The sequence below is a fragment of the Perissodus microlepis genome, chromosome 3, assembly GCF_051167445.1.
Source record: "Perissodus microlepis isolate ML-2025 ecotype Zambia chromosome 3, ASM5116744v1, whole genome shotgun sequence".
Lineage (NCBI taxonomy): Eukaryota > Metazoa > Chordata > Actinopteri > Cichliformes > Cichlidae > Perissodus > Perissodus microlepis.
In genome coordinates, this window is record NC_140463.1 from 5,264,035 (window position 1) to 5,283,761 (window position 19,727).

The window sequence follows — 19,727 nt, forward strand, 5'->3', positions numbered from 1 at the left end:
TCACTCTGACATGTGTGACTGTAGATGCTGGCTGTGTGTTGGCCAGCTGTCGCTGTCTCACAGCAGGACTCCAGCTCGGAGGATCCAAGTGATGCTGCTCCGCCTGCACTCTGCTGGTCTGTCTCTGCCCCTCCCCCTCCTCCTTCCATATGTCGCAGTGAAGCCTGTAGCTCCACCTACGTGACAGCAGCTACCAGCAGACAACAACACGTCACTCAGCTGAGTTACCTTCAATTTTTCAAACGGTTTCCTGAACGAATCGAAACATCTTTGTATTTACTGATTAATGTATTAACTGAATTAATTATGTTTTTTCCCATAAGTAATTATTTCCCATAAATAATTTCCCAGAGTGAGCCAGCGGCTCATTTAACTGTGTTTATCATATTTATTATCATCACTATGACAACGAGTCGTTACAAACATTATTGGACAGCTGAAAGTAGCATGGCTGTAGTGCTCATTACTTTAATGATAATATAATTATAATAATTATTAATATTAAATATTAATAATCAGATGAACACTGACCCTGTTGACATCCGTGTTGTCCAGAATAAATACCACAGAGAGGACAGACGGCTGTGTCTCCTCTAATAACCGCACAGGGTCACAGATGTTTCTGGCCTCATGCTTCGAGTTTAACTCACAGCCTCAAAGTTTGGAAGTGTTTGTCTGATTTTGAAGAGTCCGAATCATCACGTTTGTTCTACACACGGCTAGAAGCTGGAATATCGTTATTTTAATTCAGTAAAATATCTATATATCTACATACATATATATTAAATAAAAATACTAAATTTGTTTTCCATCTTTATAAGAGGTTAAAATGTAGCACCTTTTTATTGGTTAATTCTGACCAATCCCGAGAGTTCATTTCACACATCTTTAAATCTTTTGTGAGATATTCACAACAGAAGCTTCAGTGGGAATAAAAAAAGAAAAGGCTCCTCTTTCATAAACGTTATTAAGAAATAATCGCCTGTAATTAATAAATGTCTTTTTCTTGTTTTTCTTTTTCGGTATGAATATTTTCTTCATGGCGGCGCAGTGAGTAACGGAGTGAGGATGACGTCACTTAATGCTGTAAATGACATTTTCTGTTAAAAGTAGAAGAAAGTAGAGCCCATAGGGAGTCACCTCTCTGTTTTCTCTCCTCCCTGACAGCAGAGACGAGCTCGCTCTCTTTCTCTGCTGGTGGGAGTGAACGAGGCTCACCCACCAGTCTGTCTACATGGAGTAATTCTTCCAGTAAGATGTTTATATATTATTTATAAATATACATAATGTGATTAAAGTCTTCACGATCCACAGCAGGAATAATCACGAGAGGATGTTATTTTCTTTTACACAGGCGCGTGTAATGAAAAGAAGCGGTAACATCAAAAACAGCCACGCGGTCACGTAATCCGGGTGTTTTAAAGCAGTGTTTCCAAGGCCGTGACGTGAAATAATAATTCCACATAAACGAAATAAGTCCACAGTAACGAGCCTGTTGTAAGGAGCAGAAGGGTCAGGCCTGTGGGAGGCTGCTGGCATGCTGTCAGGCACAAGCCACGCCCCCACACCTTCCTAGCTGTTGAGTAATGAGGTGTCACGTGACAACAAGCTGCCACGGGTTATGTGGAACTTCTCCTTCTGTGTAGAGCTCACAGTACAGCCTACAGGAACACTGTGATTATTATTAATTAAAGTATTATTACTATAATACCATGATTTAAATAATGAGGATGCCTCGTTCTGTTTTCTCTGAGGCTGCTGTGCCATGTGGAGCAAAAATGAATATAAACTTTACAGCATATCTTGTCACTGGAAATTGTTTGCACTGTTTATATATTTATATTATTTACTGTAGGTATTGGTGGAAAAAGCTTTATGTTGTGAAAAACTGAAATCTGGAAATTAGAATTGTGTCTTATTTTGTTGATGTTTTTACATATATTACTTTTGAAAATGGTAAAATTTGTATATTTATTTATTTTTGTTTGTCTGATAACATTTATTTAAAAAATAAATCGGACATTTCAAACATTTACTCGCTACTTGAGTAGTCTTTTCGCCAAGTACTTTTTTACTCTTACTCGAGTAACTTTTTTGAAGACTACTTTTCACTTTTACTTGAGTAATAATATTTTAAAGTAATGCTACTCTTACTTGAGTACAAGTACAAGACCTCTGATTATATCATGATTTAAATAATGAGAACTACAGCCGTGTTATTATCAGCTGTGTAACTGAGTAACGACTCGTAGTCATGGTGACAATGTTAAATACGATAAACAGGCTGTTGAATGAGCTGTTGACTCTGGAGGGCAAAATCAATCAGTACATGAATCAATAAATACAAAGATAAATTTAAATATGAGAGGTGCTTTTTCATCTCTGATCATAACTCAGCTGATCGCAGCTGTGACTGAGATGCGCACTGAGCGCAACATTTTATCGCAGCTCTGCTGTTTTAATGAGGTCTCTTCACGTGGACGTGTTCGTGGGCTCGTGTTCAGACATCCTGGAGATGTGACAGGAGGTGCATGTTATCTGCTGGTAGCTGCTGTCAGGCAGGTGGAGCTACAGGCTTCACTGAACCATATGGAAGGAGGAGGAGGAGGAGGAGAGACTTAAGGAGGTGGAGGAGGAGACAGGCCAGCAGAGTGCAGATGGAGCAGCATCGCTTGGATCCTCCGAGCTGGAGTGAGACAGCGACAGCTGGCCAGCACACAGCCAAGATCTACAGTCACACATGTCAGAGTGACTGGACTCCAACAGCTAATATAAATGCTTTGTTCCAGGATTTATGCAGTATTCATATTTGTGATGTTTTTGTAACAAAACGAAGCCCCACAGAGGATTCACACAGTTTCTATTAGAACAGATTTCAGGCTCTACTTAATTTTATTTTTGTAGGAGATCAAACCGTCGACTGCCTCTCAGTGTTATTTATTGACTTTCAAACATACGGCCTGGGGACCAGAAGCGGTCGCCTGTAAGTCTAATTTGTACCAGCTGTGATAACATGACAGAATAAAGTTACGTTGAAACCAAGCACACCATTGTTTTTCTTGTGACATTACCAATAAGTTTGATGTGTCACATGGCCCTCTTCCTAGTGAAAAAACAAAAGTTGTATCCAAGATGGCCGACTTCTAAATGGCCCACCCTGTATTTACTGTGTCATTATGTCCTGTAAGAAAACAAGAACAAGCTTTAGAGTGGGAAAACCTCCCACTGTGCAGTGGAAAAACAAGAACAGGTGAAAAGTATTTTGAGAATACAGAAGTTGTGGTGGGGGGTGGGGGGGGCTCTACAGGAGGGACACAGTTGCCCCCCCTTGTCCCTATAGATCCACCCCTGTTTAAATAATCCAACAGTTGTTAAAGAAAAAAGGTCAATTGACTTTTAATTATATGTTTTTTTTGCAACAAACAGATATTTTTTTTCAAAGAAAGGATAAAATAACTTTAATAATATTTGCATATTTATAGATATTCATACGTGTAAACAGTGATTGTGACAGTCAGTGAAACAGGCGTGCACCAGCTCCAATTCTTCTATTATTAATAAAGACATTTCTTCCATAATTAGAAACATATTCTGTCATTGGCACGATAGTTATCCCTAAATAGTAGGGGTGCAACGATACTCGTATCGATATTGAACCGTTCGATACAGTGCTTTCGGTTTGGTACGCATATGTATCGAACAATACTAAATTTTTAATTTATTTTATCAACTCTCCTTCTGACGATGCTGTCTGTGTTGAGCGCTCAGTGGATCTGCGCTCGACAGCGCAGCCTAGGCGGAGTAGTCGAACGCAGATTCACTGAGCGCAGGGCAAGCTAGCAGACAGAAGTTAAGCTCTCCTTGCAACATGGGAAATTGAACCTTCCCCACCCTCATTCAGATCTGGCGTTTGGAACTATTTTGGTTTTCATGTGAAGTATGACCCTGAAGGTAAGCGCGTCATAGACTAAAGTAAAACAGTATGTCAGATGTGCCACACAATGCTCAATTACATGGTGGGAACTAGTGCATTAGCGCAGTTAGCTCGTTAACGTGTTGGCCGTCCAGCCCCACGCACGGGGCGATCCGCGGTAGCTCGTTAACGGAGATTTGCCGTGTTGTGGCGTTAAGGTCATTTCGACGAGATTTACGCTGACAGCACTAGTGGGAACACAACGAATATGACTGCACATTTACTCCGACATCATCCGAGTGCAAAGACAAGTGGAAGCAGACAAAAACAACAAGCACGCATGCTACAAACTTTACCCGAGTCATTTAGACAGCCGTTAGCACAGGATTCTCCTTATGGGGACCTGATATGTTTAATATGCTGCTGAGAATATAGCCCAGAAGAAGCGTATAGTATAGCTTTTATTTTGGAAAGAGCCATTTCTCTGTAATAAACTCTCTTTTCCAAAGATGAGTGATTTCTCCATCAGGTAGATTTATTTTTTTATTATTTTGTTGTTTCAGCAACATTAAATTTAAAAACTGTACTTTTGGGTTAAAATATATATTTATCATTTTAATAAATGACAAATTAAAAAGGCATGAACATTTTTTTGTATCGAAAAAATATCGAACCGTGACACCAAAGTATCGAACCGAACCGAACTGTGAATTTTGTGTATCGTTGCACCCCTACTAAATATGTAAACAGACTGCACTTCAGCAGCTCTGTTCCTCCATCCTTTCACTCTTCACATGATTTTATTAAACGTAATTAAGCTCAATCACTTTATAATGAATAGAAAGCCAACAAGCACTGATCAGCTGACCTCAGAGAGCCAGACGTTACGTATGGTTGTAGTACCTGACTGATATATGCAGGGCTCTGACTGTGAGCACCAACATGTTTAAGATATTACAAAAGACTGATTCAAGTTTAAATAGAAAGCTCAGCGACAGGCTCTGCTAATAAAGCTCAAATGCAACTGCTGATTTGTGCATCTGATGAAGCCACATCCTCTCTGGAAGTGCACACATGGAGCTTATTCTCATGCTGCTGCTCATTCCTTCCTTTAAAGTACACACATGAATAACCGCTGATACTGCAGTGGTGCTGCTGTCCATCATTGTGTGTCATATCTGGGATTTTATGCCCAAACACTGAGATCTGAAAAGACCACCATCGAGAATCATCATCCTCTGAAACACTCGGGCGGAGTTTTACGATGCACAAGCTGCTGATAGATGAACTTTTGACCTTAACAGGAAGTCCTCGTGTGTGACAGGAAGCTGATACGTGACTGAAAGGCTGTTTACAATCCAAAGCTTTCACCACAGTGCTGGACGTGGAGGAGTGATGGTTCATGTCAGAGCTGCTCACCAGCAGTTTGATCCTGGACCTGAACTCTTCCTGCAGAGGAGACACAAGACAGTCAGAGACACACACACACACACACACACACACACACACACACACACACACACACCACTGCACACCTTTGACTCTGAGCATCACGGTTTTCTTTCTGATGAAGTCTCCCCTCCTCCAGACCAAACACTTGTACTCCCCACCGTCTCCCTCCGTGGGCTGTTCCACAGTCAGGCTCAGGTCTCCAGTTCTCAGTGGGTCTCCCCTCATCCTCGTCCGGCCTCTGTAAACCTCGCTCTGTTCTTCAGGCAGGTCGGAGCCGTTGTGATACACGTGGGCCTTCATTCTGGGATCATAGCGTTCCCACAACACTTTAACATCTTCAGGCAGGTTTTTTGTGGTTTTGAAGGGCAGCTGGACAGACTCCGCCCCCTCCACCACCTCCACCTCCACCGGAATGACTGAGAAGACAACGAACACAACATGAGCTGTAGAGACGGTAACAGCAGGTTTTTAGAGGTTAATTCTACACATAAAACAAATAAAAGCACAGGGATATGAATGAGTTTGTCCTGTAAAGAGGCTCATGCACCTCCCACATGGCTGAAGTCATGACAGAGCTTCTTCAGCAGGTTATCAGCAGCTGGGAACAAAGATAAGCGTGAGCCTCACTCCAGAGCACGTCCACTGCTATCGTGAATTTATAAAATGACTCATCTGTAAAAGTTGGAAACTTTATTTTGGACTGGAAAATAAAATCACTTTGATTTCATTTGAATCTTTATTTGAACTTGTGGACAGAAAATATATTTAGTTTCCTATTTGCACATTATTTGTTGTTTAAAAAATACTAATATTTAAAAAGAGCTAATACATTAGCTCTTTTTAAATATGTGTTTCATTTTTATTCTGACAGCCTTACTGACTAATTTCAATAATAGATTTGATTATTTTCAATTTCTTGTGTTTCCTGGATCTTTAGTTTGCTGTGTGACGAGACAACAGGGTGATGTTCACAGGCTTGAGCAGGAGAGCTTCTAGGAAGCTGAGATAAGAGTTCATGAAATAATCGGTGACTCCACAGTCAGCCATGTCTCACACACATCAGCACAGAAACCATGAAGATCTCATGTGTCTGCTCTGAACATCTGAAGCTCTCCACCACATGACTGAGCACAACTCAAGGAGGAACATTTACTGAAGCTGCTGCAACATTTACTGTCAGCACATGTTTCCATGTCAGCTGCTGTTTACCACCACAGAAGAAGAACAGCTTGTCCACATGCAGCCTCTGTGTCAGATCAATGCAGCGAAGCACACACACTGTTTAGTAAAGTCATGCTGTGGCATTATGGGTAGTGTAGTAGGAGACACTCACATGACATGATGTGATGCCAGAAATTAAATAAAAGAACCGCAGAAACAACCAGAACAAGAAGCAGGAAAACCAGGAGAGCTGTGGCCCAGGATGGAAACGGTTCTGTGGAGAAACATTAAACAAACACAACATGACCTCTGAACTCTGACCTTAACCTCCTGCATTGACCTTTGGTCTTAATCTGCAGCTCTGACCTTTGACCTGCAGCTCTACTTTCTGCCTCAGGATGTCTTTGTCCCTGTAGATGGTGCAGATGTATCCTCCACTGTCTCTCTCTGTGGGGTGTTTCAGGGTCAGACTGAGGTCTCCAGTTCTCAGCAGGTCTTTGCTCATCTTTGTTCGGTCTCTGTAAAGTCCGTCCTGTTTCGTCAGGTCGTCACTTCTGTTTGAATACACATGGACCAGTTCTTGGTCAGAGCGAGTCCACTCCACTGTGGTGTCCTCAGGCAGGTCAGGTTTTATTTGGCACGGCAGGATGACGGAGTCTGAGCCTCCAACAACCTTCACCTCCACCTGCTGGTCTGAGAGGACAAGAAACCACAATATCAACTGTAGAAGAAGAAACAGCAGACACACTTTAAGTAATAGCATAGCCGTGACCTCCTAGATCTGGGTATCAATGTTACTGACCCCTAAGTCACAAGTAACAAAGTACAAATACTTTGCTAATTAAGTAAATTTTTCAGGTATCTGAACTTTCTACTTCTTACATTTTCAAAACAGGCTGGTTACTTTAGGTTTAGTGTTTATACTCGGGCTTGAAGTGGGAGTGCACGTGTACATAAGTCGTGTCTGCAGCACTACAGAATCTAGCTCGCACTGGAGAAGCGAGCAGACACAGCGTGATGTTTAAGTGTCAGCTAATTTCAAATGCAGTGTTTCTATGAGCTTAACAAACATCAGCAAACACACAAACCGTCTGTGTGCAGTTTGTCTCACAGTGTGTCGCAGCTAAAGGTCCAGCTGCTGTATTTCACAGGGAGAGGAAAGAAGATGGACAAAGATAAGAAAGAGGACAGGAGAAGAAGAGACGTTAGACTTAATGCTTACATGTAATGTCATAGTTTTAATCACATATTAGTTTTGTATATGATGTGTTTGATAAATTACATATATTCATATTGTGAAACATCCTGCAAAACAAACTAAGCTCTTAAAAACTGAGCTTTAAAATGAACAGTTGTAATGAAACCCGAGAGATGCCGACAGACTGACTATCTTTAATGGGCTGGACCAACATCGCTCACACTACCAGTTACATAGTGTAGTAGTCCTGACTATATATGATGCAAACACATACAGTGTGTATTAACATGGGTTTTAATCAGGCTGGAAGAGCTATTGTTGGATTATTCCTTACTTGCACTGAAACATGTAAAAGCTACACTTTAGCTGTTAGCAATGACTGATAGTCAAAGCAGCTTGTTGACCTGAATCCTTGAATCTCTCCCTTTCTAATTAGGTTCCTCCAACTATTTTCTTACCACGTTGATTTCACCTTCATCCATCTGTGAGAACACTCGAGTTTGGAGTGTTTTACACAGAAAAGAATTCAAAGATCTATGAGCATGACTTGGTGATGGGGAAGAACGAGGAGAAAGAGGAGCTCAGACAGACCATAAACCAAGCAGCCTCAGCCTGTAGCAGCAGCACTAAGATCCAGATCACAGGGAGCTTTATAAAAATGAAAGTCTGATGTCTAATCTTAAAAGCAGAGATGGTGTCTGTTTGGATCACACACTGGGATCTTCAGGTTCTTTTCCTGACTGACTTCATTAAAGCTTCTCTCAGCACCACCAGTCCAGTAAGAGACGTCTTACTTTAAGAGAGCCCAAAACGTTCATTCTGTTCAGGTCAGGTTAATTACCGACCTTTGACCTGCAGCTGGATGTCTCTCAGTCTCTGATCTTCTGTCCCATCACTGATGGAGCAGGTGTAGTTGCTGCTGTCAGTCTTTGTTGGGTTTCTCAGAGTGAGGCTGAAGTCTAGAGAGTCCAAAGCATCAGGTCTCATTGACGTGCGCCCGCTGTAACGCTGGTTTTGCCCTCTGAGATCATCTGCTTCTTCTCGTCTCACATGGACAGATTTAGGATTGAGATCACTACGAGTCCACAGCACTGTGGGGTCATCCTCAGGGATAAAACCTGAGTACTTGCAGGGCAACAGGACAGACATTATGCCCTCATACACCTCCACCACCGCAGCCAGGGCATGCTGGGAAACTGGCAGGAGACACAAACAAGAACACAAACTGAGTGTTTCAGTTGGCTTCAGAAAGTTACAAACATACAACGTCCATCACAGCCACACAATGAGTAATTACACAAAACCAACGGATGTTTCAAAGGCATCAGAGGTTAGTGACGACTTCCTTACACTGAGGTGAAAAACATCTTCTGAGCTTGTTGAAAAGAGAAGGAAGAGATTTTTTTGAGCTTTCAGCACTATGCAAATTCCTGCTCGACGTCTTGACAGCCTCAGATTTAAACCCTGACATTTAAACACTGCTTAGTCGTCTAATCAACACAACATTGTTGACTCAGCACACATGAAGCAGAAAACAGAAGAAAACCTGCTTTTTACTTTTTATCCTCATCTTAAGTCAGATCTCTGTGGACACCTGCTGCTTTTACACAACAGCAGCTAACTGTGCAAAACATGTGCAGCCATCCATTGAAGCACGTGTGGACATGGATATACAAACAGTGCATGAGCTGACTGTCAATAATGGCTTCCACTATACTGCTTCATTTTGTCATATTGTTTTGTGTGACTTGTTTGTTTTAACAGTTGGTTGTTTTCAGTGTTGCTGGAAAAAGAGGATTTATAAAGAAGATGAATTATATCTTATGTTTAAATGATCTACAGCTTCACTCGCTGCCAGTCAAAAACACAACATAACACAAACTCTGCAGCAGCAACAGCCCAGCTAAGAGTCCAATTGGTTGTAGTTACCGCATCATTACTGTCCGACAAACAGGTCGGTGCCCTCAGCCGGGTGACGTGAGGGTTAAATATTTGTTCCAGTGCGTCGTGAAGAGCGGATACAGAGGAACAGCGCCCCCACCAGGCCGCAGACACACACGGTTTATCACATGGTAAAGTTCAGGACGGCGCGCGGATTCACAGTAAACTCGCGTTACACTTCTTATTGTTGGAAGGCACACACCTGAGTGAGCGCGTGCGCCTTCAAACAGGATCAAAGCGATTTTCCTACCGAGCACGAGGAGCAGTGACGTCAGGAAAGTCTTCATCCTCCGGGAGAAAATTCCGTTAGTGCTCGATAACACCACAGCCTGCTGCTGCTTCTTCTATCTTTTTGTAGCGGTTGGCAAACAGCTTCAGGTGCATTACCGCCACCTTCTGGACATCGTTTACACCTTTGTTTTCATATAAACACCTGTTGCTCTTAAAAACACAAATATCGCTCTATAAACTACATGACCTGCACTCATTTGAAATATTTATGTTACCCTTAATTGAACTGTATTTTTCTGTAATTCAGATTTCTGTATTTGCATTTCCCACCTATATTTACCACATTCTAACATTACATGATCAAATGTCTCCTGTCTCATGCTTATTCATCTTTTTAAGTATGCTATTTAACCCTGTGTGACCAAATCTTACTCTTGAAATTATATCCTCGTTTTTTTTACTTCTCTGACTTCTTCTACTGTCCCACTATCTACCTTTACCTTCTCTGTCCCATCATGCCTGCCACTTTTCTATTAACTTCACCTTAATTATACTTTTAAGGTGGCGATCGTGGCTCAAGAGTTGGGAGTTCGCCTTGTAATCAGAAGGTTCGAGCCCCGGCTTGGACAGTCTCGGTCGTTGTGTCCTTGGGCAAGACACTTCACCCGTTGCCTACTGGTGGTGGTCAGAGGCCCGGTGGCGCCAGTGTCCGGCAGCCTCGCCTCTGTCAGTGGCTACAATGTATCTTGCCATCACCAGTGTGTGAATGGGTGGATGACTGGTTGTGTAAAGCGCTTTGGGGTCCTTAGGGACTAGTAAAGCGCTATACAAATACAGACCATTTTTAACCTCATCTTTACTGAGTTTATATTCATATCTACATGATTCTTTCTTATTGCACTTTTAACAAACATATCAGCCTGTTCATTTCCATCTACACAGATATGTGCAGGAATCCATAAAAATGTATTTCTATCCCTCGATGTTTGATTCTATAGATTAAATGAATTATATCAAAAACAATATCTTGTCTAGAATCTGAAAACATATTACATGTACTCACTAGTGTGCTAGTAGAGTCAAACCAAAAACTTCCTGCTGGTGCCTTCTCCAGTTTAAAGCCATTAAAATTGGCTCAGTAAAAACTGTTAAATCATCAGTAATATAAAATGTTACCAGATTTGTGTGGGTGTGTCAGACTGCAGCCTCAGGTTTATATTGTTATGCGATAACTCTAAGACAACCAGGTTGTATTACACAGTAACGTAAATGTAATGTAACAAGTAGTGTAACAAATTACTTTCTACACCGAGTTATTAAATTGGTGCATTACTTTTAAGACAATCAGTGTGCTTCAGTAAAATTCTCCCTCTGTTAACATTCGTGTTGATCCCAATAAATCCGTTTATAAAGTCAAAGAGAGAACAGACTGCTGTGCTTCCTGTAATAATCACACAGGATTACAGCTGTTCTTGGCCTCAGTGCTTCGTGTTTTACTCACAGCCTCAGAGTTTGGATGTGTTTGATTTTAAGAGTCTGTATCATCAGGTTTGCTGGACACACTCTCAAGCAAAGCCAGAAACTGGCACAGCGTTTGATTTTTAATTAATTACAAATATGTACATTTAAAAGATAAGACTGTGCTCAGGTTTCCTCACTTGAGTCTCAAGTGTTTTTTACAGTAGGAGGAGATTTCCAGATCTGTATGTGAGGCTTCCTAACATCAGACTTCCTAACAGCTCCCCATCCACTCCCTCTTGGCAGTAAACAGCAATGGTTGTTGTTCTGCAGAGCTGCAGTTACATGTTACATGTTTTAATGTCATATTTTACATATTCATTTCAGAACCTTTAAAGATTGTTGATAAAAACTATTGCAGAGTTTTCCACAAATTTCAGGCAAAAAGACTTAAAGAAATGAACACTGAAGGTATTTTCACTGGTCAAATTGAACCCAAACAGGATGTAAGGGTTACTGAGGAGCAGATATAGTGTGCTGCAGTGTGAGGTCAGAGGAAACTGCTCAAAGCAGTTTGCTGTTTTGGTGTTGGCTGTGGCCCAAACAGCCTGTGTGTTGTTACAAATACATGACACGCAGATCTGGATGATCTCTGAGCTGCTGTGTTTTGAAGGAAGGAAGCAATGACAGCGCTGAGTGTAAGATAAAGTGATATAAAGTATGACAAAGCTTTACTGATGTTAACCTCCTAGGACCTGCCGTCCACATATGTGGACATCACATTTTGGGTTATTTAGACTAAAATACTCAATTTTGCTCTACAAGGGCCTGATATCCACTTACGAGGACATTATACTGCTACTGGTCTATCGAAATTTTAAATGAATATCCTCATGTTTATGTTGATGAGAGTGTGGGGAGTGAGTTGGAGGGTGGGGTGGGCTGTTTTTAACCATGTAAAGCACTTTGTGCTACATCTTTGTATGAAAAGTGCTTTATAAATAAAGATTGATTGATTGATATGTGGCTCTCATGTTTTTCGAAAGAAAAATCAGGTAAAACAAATTTGGTAATTCTTTGTTTTTACATTCATCGGGTCCCAATCAGCCCAAATATCAAAGAAAAATTAAAAATATATGCAGTGGAAGAGCTCAGGTCTTAGGAGGTTAAAGTTCCAGTAAAATAAAGTGATAATAAATCATGTAAATGATACAGACCCTCATAAAGCTTCAGCTTTGGCTTCCTGTAAACCATCTGATTTCTTGCTTTTAAGGCTCTGATATCTATTCTGTATGACTTAAAGCAGTTATGACATGGTCTGATTTTCTCACTCAATAAAGGAATATTTTATATATCAGTCTACTCTTCATTCTATCACAAACAGTTTTCACAGCTCGTACATTTTGTTTTTACACATGTATATAAGCATTAAGCCAAATTTAGTAATGCCAACATACTGAACGAACATTTGTCTCTTATATATAACACATCTGTATATACACTGTCAAAGATACTTGTCTTTGAATGAAGATTTAAGGTGATAGGAAATATAAATAACTGCAACTTGAATCTTTACTGAAGCTCAGTGTTTGGCACAGAGTTCATGTTCACTGCTGTAATAACTAATAATGATTAATATAATAACTATAATATTGGCCATATTATATTTTCATTACCAAAGTGAGATGACTTTGAACTCATGAACAACATTAACTATTTGTTATTTACTAACTGATCTTAAAATGACTGTTCAGTACAGAAGTGAAGCCCAACAATCATGTTTTACAGTCCTGTGGTCTCAGCCTCAGATACTCAACTAATCACACAAAGCTCTTGTAAAAACAAACAAACAAATGAACAAAATATGTTCTCCTTCATTTCTGTCAAACAAAGCTGTATGAAACGTTTCCAGCTGTTAGTATCATGGTTGCTAGGCAACCTGGGCAGCGCGACGGAGGCTAGACCGTCCCATTTCACAAGCCTCTCACTTCCAGCCTTAGCGGTCTTTGAGTACACGGCCCTTGTGGACCGTTAAGGCTGCGTACTTTAACCCTTTAAGACCTACCATAGAACCAAGTCCGCCAGAGCTTATATTATATTTTTACATGCTGTAGTGCCATTTTTGGGAGCATTTCAAGTTGCTATACATCAATACAACCATTATAGCCCAAATATTAATAATATGTTTAAATACAAAAAAGTTGCAAAAAATAGTTTACAACAACAGGAAAAAATTTTTTGAGTGTCTTCATAGTTTTATTTTTGAGATACACCAATTTTTATATACTGCAGAAAAATGAAAAACAATCCTATAATGCAGATTTGCAAAGAAAACAGCATGTGCATCAAAATAAACTATTTAAAGCAGTGCAATTTGAGTTCTAAGCATCCCAGAATCTATTCAGAAATGCATAGAGTCAAACATGACTTTTAAAAACACCAGTATAGGCTTATAAGGCCTACAAGTAAAAAACTACATTTTCCGCGAAAATGACGTCACTTCCGGTTTCGGGCAGGTAATGGCGGACATGCGATCGTACGCGCTGACGTGTATTTCAATGTAGGAAGTGTTATGAACAGCTGATCGGATCGGCAAAGCGTGTTTCTGGAATATTATGTTTTTGTTGCTGCAAGGGTGTCATGGTCCCTGTGCCTCCCCAGCCAGCCCAGTGTGGCCACAAGTGCTTGCTGTTTTACTCTCTCTCCGCTCCCCTCGCCTTGCTCTCTCTCTCTCTCTCTCCTACCTGTCTGCCTGGGCGGAGCTCTGATTGGGCTCCCGCCCTTGGCCCACGCACCTGCAGCTGATCTCCGGTGATTTGCAGCTCTTCTTAAGGCAGGGGCTCTGAGCTACTCGTCGCTGGAATATTGAGTAACTCTCATTAGTATTGCCTGGCTTCATTGTAATCCTGTGGTTCCCGTGCTTGCCTCCGACTTACCCTCGTCTGTGTTAATAGGTTTACCTGGATCAGCCCTTTTGTGACTCCTGGACCCTGTGAGTATGAGTGGACTGCTTGTGTGAAGATTGTTTGGACAAGGAGCGGAGCAAGTGCGAAGAAGTTTGTTTCCCCAGCCTATTGATCCCCGGGACCGAAATACCGAAATTTTGCGAGGAAGAAAAGTGTGCTTTTTGATCGGTGGTGTGTGTCCAGCAAAGCTACTGACCTGGCGTCGATGCGTGAATTAATGCTGGTGGAGGAATTTAAGAACTGCATCCCCGAGCAGATCGCAGTATACCGCAGTGAACAGAAGGTTTCCTCATTACAGCAGGCTGCAACACTGGCTGATGAGTTTGTTCTCATCCATAAAACCAGTGCCATTAAGGACGACAGACACGATGACCTACTGAAGGTTAGTGATGTGCCCACTACACAGTACCCAAAGAGTGAGGTACTTGTGTCTCGTCCTAAAGCAGAACAAAAGTGTTTCTTCTTTTTTAAGCCTGGCCATTTAATGGCAAATTGTAAGACCTACAAACAGAAACAGCCGGTCTCGAGGGCTAGGAGTGTGCCAGCTAGGAAAGCTGATACAAGGGGGTTTGTTACTGGTCCCCTCACTCACACGCCTAGACTTCTTTGTGGGGATGTAACATCTATATAGCACATTTAAAATCAGAGGTACACCAAAGTGCTTCACAAAATCCAATAAAACAGTAGCAAAATACAAAAGCAGATAAGCTAGCAGGTTGGAGGCAATGATTAAGCAAGCATACAAGTACACAGACAAGGAAGTAAGACTTAAAGATAAAATTGACTAGCTGATATCGACATAACGGGGGAAACATCAGGCTTTGACTATTGTTCACCTGTAGTTTGAATGCTGAACATTTACCTGTTTAAATCATAAGAACTGTCACTATACAGAGATGTGCTTCTGAATGTGGACGATGTGTCTTCTCATTTTGTAATGCAGTTCTGCTTATGTTGAGTGATGTAAACAACCAATCGAGCTAGACTCTTCAAATGTTGAAACTGATCATTTGATATTTTTTTTTTATGGCACAGCAATGGTGAGTGTTCCCACCTTCTGCTCTTTGTAACTTAATGTGATTGGACATGATTTTTGAGTCCACCTTTGCAGTAGCAATTGACCGCAAAATAAAGCTACCAGATGTGTACAACTCTAAATCCGGTCTTAAAACAGGAAGTTAGCATTTTCTAGTACAAAGGCTCTATTGGGAGCCAGTGAAGGTCAGAGAGTGATAGACTCAAACCTACCAGTTAAAATGCCAGCCGCAGCATTTTGGGCGAGTTGCAATTTATGAAGAAGGGCAGAATGAAGCCCAGTGTCTAAGGAGTTGCAATAGTCTAACTTGGATGTGACAAAGGCATAGATAAGTTTTTCTAGATCCTCACGTGTTGAGTACGGCTTGGCCTTAGCGTTTAAACATAGTTGATAGAAACAAGACTTAATAACAGAGGACATATGCTTGTCAAACTTAAAAGAGCTATCCAGGTAAACACCCAAATTACGTGCGAAATCAGAAAGAAAATTAGCAAAGGGCCCGAGGACACCAGTTAGATGGGCCCTCGGAGTATAACTGTCAAAGATTACATTTTCTGACATTTAGAATAAGGGAATTGCTCAGCAGCCAGTCTTTAACTTCACTTATACAATCGAAGAAGCGATGCATCGACAGTGTACCATCCTCAGTCAACTCAAAATAAATTTGAATGTCATCTGCATAGCAATGATAAGAGAGTTTGTACTTTTAAATAATACAACAAAAGGATGGAGAAAACACAGTCATGAAAAGCACTTAGACCTGATGTGAACTAGAATACCACTCAACTAAATGCTAATTAATAATGGCAACACAAGAATTAAGCATATATTTAATATAATATAACAACTCAAAAAATACACAATGAACTCAAAATGCTGGATCACAAACCCAGCCCCTGACAAAGTAGCCCTAAACTCAGTGGACAACATCATTTTAACTCGCTTCCATTAACTTCAGTTTGCTGATAATACTTTAACTCAGTGGCTCCCATATTGGGGGGCCACTGCGAGGTGTGTGTGTGTGTGTGTGTGTGTGTGTGTGTGTGTGTGTGTGTGTGTGTGTGTGTGTGTGTGTGTGTGTGTGTGTGTGTGTGTGTGTGTAAATTTACAAAAAAAGATAGCTTGGACACTGCTAGCGTAATGGACAGGTTTTTTGATGGGGCTCCCACACAAACGCAAAGCAGAGCATCGCCAAATATACTTTCAAACCAAAGGCTAGAACATATGATGAAGGTAGATACCCCCGAGGGAATTTGTTTCGCCTGTGTTGCTGGGCTCTCCAAATCACGGACAAACATTATCCCACATTCTTGATTCTTAGTTCACAAACACTTCTTACAATGAGATGTTGGTAATGTTAGCTCTTTATACAGTAAAGTTACAATGGGATACAAATAATATCAGGCTGAACCTGCCACAGTTTGTTCCCGCTGTCCAAATCACAGACAAACAGTATTCCACAGCTTACATTTTTACAGTTTGTATTTTTAAACCCATTTTGCACAGAGAGGCATTTTTTGAAAAATGTATTGCTAGGAATGTTGAATATTATTACACAGGAAAAAAACAACTATACGTAAAATAATTACACCATGAAGATGGTTTTACTAAAGGTTTGAGTTGGGAAATAAACTGCAATGGACTTGGAAAACAAAGTGTGTGTGTGTGTGTGTGTTAGTGTTAGTGGGGCGGGGGCGATAGCAAAAAAGAAAAAAGTTTGGGAACCACCGCTTTGTATACTACGGCGCCCCGCAAGGGACATGGGAGAAAAAAAATTACGATGAACTTTTGCGGGATCTCGCAAAACTAACTCAGGATCTCGCAAAACTTGAATTCCAACAATGGCGGCAGCTACTTAGTTAGATATCTGCTCGGTTTACAAGACATCACATATTTGCAAAAGTGCTCCGACATTTTCGGAGATCTGGCACCCACCATCTCGAAGCTAACGGGAGGTCGAGACCTACTACAGCGGGGAGGAACACTGCTTTTGCGGCACATCGTGCCTCAACCTCCCGGTCGGCTTTGAGCTGGCGGCCTCCGAAGAATGCGGCTAAAACTTTTACGAGATTTCGCAAAAATTTTGCGAGATCCCGAGTTTGTTTTGCGAGATCTCGCAAAAGTCCGTCTTAATTTTTTTTCTCCCATGTCCCTTGCGGGGCTCCGTAGTATATGCCCTTTAAAACAACTGGAGAAAACAGCCACCCTGCAAAAATTCCACAAGACTGTCTTCCTGTTTATTCTGCTGTGGCTGATCCATATCAGCAGGAAGTGGGACGAGATGTGATGCCCTCCCTTCAACAGTGGATTTAAATTTTTATACTGTAACAAAATCTATTTCACCATAACTACAGGCCTTTTAAATATATTATACTATTTATGATAGAGATGTGTATGTATAATACACTTGCATAAAAAATCACAGAACTTTATATTAGAAGTTTTTTTCCAGAAAGTCAAGTGTGAGGTTTAAAACATGATCAGAGATCTTGCTGAAACATATTTGAGATCATAAATTCGAATAAAACATGGTTTCTTCCAAACAGAAAATAATCTGAAGTGTTTTAGTATCTTGGCTGTCCACTGAAACACATACAGTGAGTGGCTTCATCCAGTAAACTCATGTTAGACTTTATGTTGTCTAAAAGCACAAACAGCTGTGTCGTTGTGTTTGCATTCAAAGAGCGCTCTTACCGAGTACGAGGAGCAGGAGTGGCAGCAACATCTTCATCTCCAGTTAAAGTCCTGATAACAACAACACACAGCTGCTGCTGCACTAAAGGCTTGGTCCTCTTAAGTTAGACAGAGCAGTCCTGATAATTTCCTGTTGATCCTTCAAAATAAAATTTTTATTGCGATCCACTTTCACAATTAAACTCAGAGGAGAAACGACATGTACCGTCTACTAGGCTGACCCTGCACTGCTTTTAGTAACATGTGTTTGCTGCTGTGTGGGATTATTCTGCTCCCATTTTAAACTAACATTTAGAAATTACATTTTAAACTTTACAAAACTGACAGGTTTTTAATGTTTCTCCAAAAAAAAAAATTACATTCCTGCATAAACAAACATTAAAAGTCTCATATCTAAAGACTTAAGCAAAACACTGAAATAGCCAAAAAAAAGTAAAAAGAAAAAATCTAAGTACCTGGACGACAAACTGTATATACTGTATATTAATTGTAATATTAATTAAACTAAATGTATCATCAAAGAAAGCTCAAGTGCTGGTCATCGAAAATATCGTGGGTCTCAAAAACAAAATATCAGTGAGCAACATGATCTGGACTCTAATCAAGGCAACAAACAACCACTGTTTGCAACAACAGCGTTACAAGTAACGGTGTTACTAACACCCCTGCACCCATGCTGGTCCCCAGGGTGAGGTCAGCCAGGATACAGCCTGTCTCCACACCCATTCCTACGCCCCGGGTGGGAGCGATTAGTGTCCACTGGAGGCTCAGGTGAGCCCGTCCTGCAGTTTTCCTCATGTTCTGGTGGCGCGAAGTAGTTCAGCTTCCACCACCACCACTTCAAACTTCATTACAACAACCACCACAACCTCTGCTCTCCAGTCTCTAGCTCTGTTACCAGCTCAGTTTTCTGCTCAGTCTTCAGCTCAGGCATGCTGTGATGTTGTTGTTGTGTGATCAGAGAGAGAGAGAGAGCGCTTGTATTCAAATGGTTTCCACATGTAATGGTCTGCAAGAGGATGTAGAGAGCCATAGCCCCGTCCCCCAGGGCATGAAGCAGGCATGGAGGAGATCCAGGCCCCAGACATCCAGAGGCCCCAGAGTGCGAGAGCCCAAGGAGGACCACCGGAGGGGCATCCGTGCATGGGAAGGGCTGAGGATCCCCAGACGAGGGGTCACCCAGTAGCCACCGAGCAGAATCTAGAGGGGGCTGCGCCGGCGTGCCCGCCGGCTCTGCCGGCAGCCAGCTGTGCCAGAGTGAACAGAGCCGCGGAAGAGGCCTGACCGAGCAACAGGCGCCAGGCCCCGCCAAGTAGCCACCGGGAGTGAGCTGTGCCGTGATGTTTTCGACCCTCTGTTCCCTGAGCTCTGGTAGTTTGTTTTATTTTATTTTATTTTTGGTTTTGTAAACCATTTGTTTTGGACTGTTCCTTGCGCTCCTGTGCCTTTTGTGAATATTTTATTTGGACTTGTTTTTGTTATTCCACGTCACATTTCACACATACAGTCTGCCCCTGCTAGACTGTGACAGTTCAAAGGTGGAAAACAGACACTGATGAAGGGGGGAAAAAAAGTGATGTGAGTGAGAGCGATAAATAATATATACATCAGTGAAAAATTTATTTTTCACTGAGATTTAAAAACTGTCTAGTGTTTGTTTGAGTTTGGGAACTGAAG

General features: G+C 41.4%; 2 protein-coding genes across 5 annotated transcripts in view; one reads left to right on the forward strand and one right to left on the reverse strand.

Annotated features, from left to right (window-relative positions):
* Positions 1–19,727, forward strand: part of LOC146389554 (uncharacterized) — a 57,387-nt gene that overhangs the window by 24,141 nt on the left and 13,519 nt on the right. The gene's annotated exons all lie outside the window — the stretch shown is intronic.
* LOC146389556 (uncharacterized) lies at positions 76–18,227 on the reverse strand. 3 transcript variants are annotated; one of them, XM_084911213.1, is made up of 6 exons: positions 18,051–18,227; positions 8,570–8,920; positions 6,893–7,219; positions 6,699–6,800; positions 5,449–5,781; positions 76–5,362 (listed from the first exon to the last, which is right to left on the reverse strand). In XM_084911213.1, exons 1-6 carry the CDS (start codon positions 18,085–18,087, stop codon positions 5,319–5,321), a joined length of 1,194 nt encoding a protein of 397 aa, XP_084767339.1. In that variant the 5' UTR covers positions 18,088–18,227; the 3' UTR covers positions 76–5,318. The 3 variants fall into 3 exon arrangements, with proteins under 3 accessions (XP_084767339.1, XP_084767337.1, XP_084767338.1); XM_084911211.1 differs by lacking the exon at positions 18,051–18,227 and adding an exon at positions 9,868–10,005; XM_084911212.1 differs by lacking the exon at positions 18,051–18,227 and adding an exon at positions 9,916–10,005 and having other exon boundaries at positions 79–5,362.

What these genes read in the sequence shown, in the direction of transcription:
- LOC146389556 (XM_084911211.1), bottom strand. Translation starts at nt 9,952, where the DNA reads ATGAAGACTTTCCTGACGTCACTGCTCCTCGTGCTCGGTAGGAAAATC. An exon ending in CTGGCATCACATCATGTCAT is followed by an intron (nt 5,782 to 6,698) that starts GTGAGTGTCTCC and finishes TTGTCTTCTCAG; the next exon opens with TCATTCCGGTGGAGGTGGAG. An exon ending in CGTGATGCTCAGAGTCAAAG is followed by an intron (nt 5,363 to 5,448) that starts GTGTGCAGTGGT and finishes TCTCCTCTGCAG; the next exon opens with GAAGAGTTCAGGTCCAGGAT.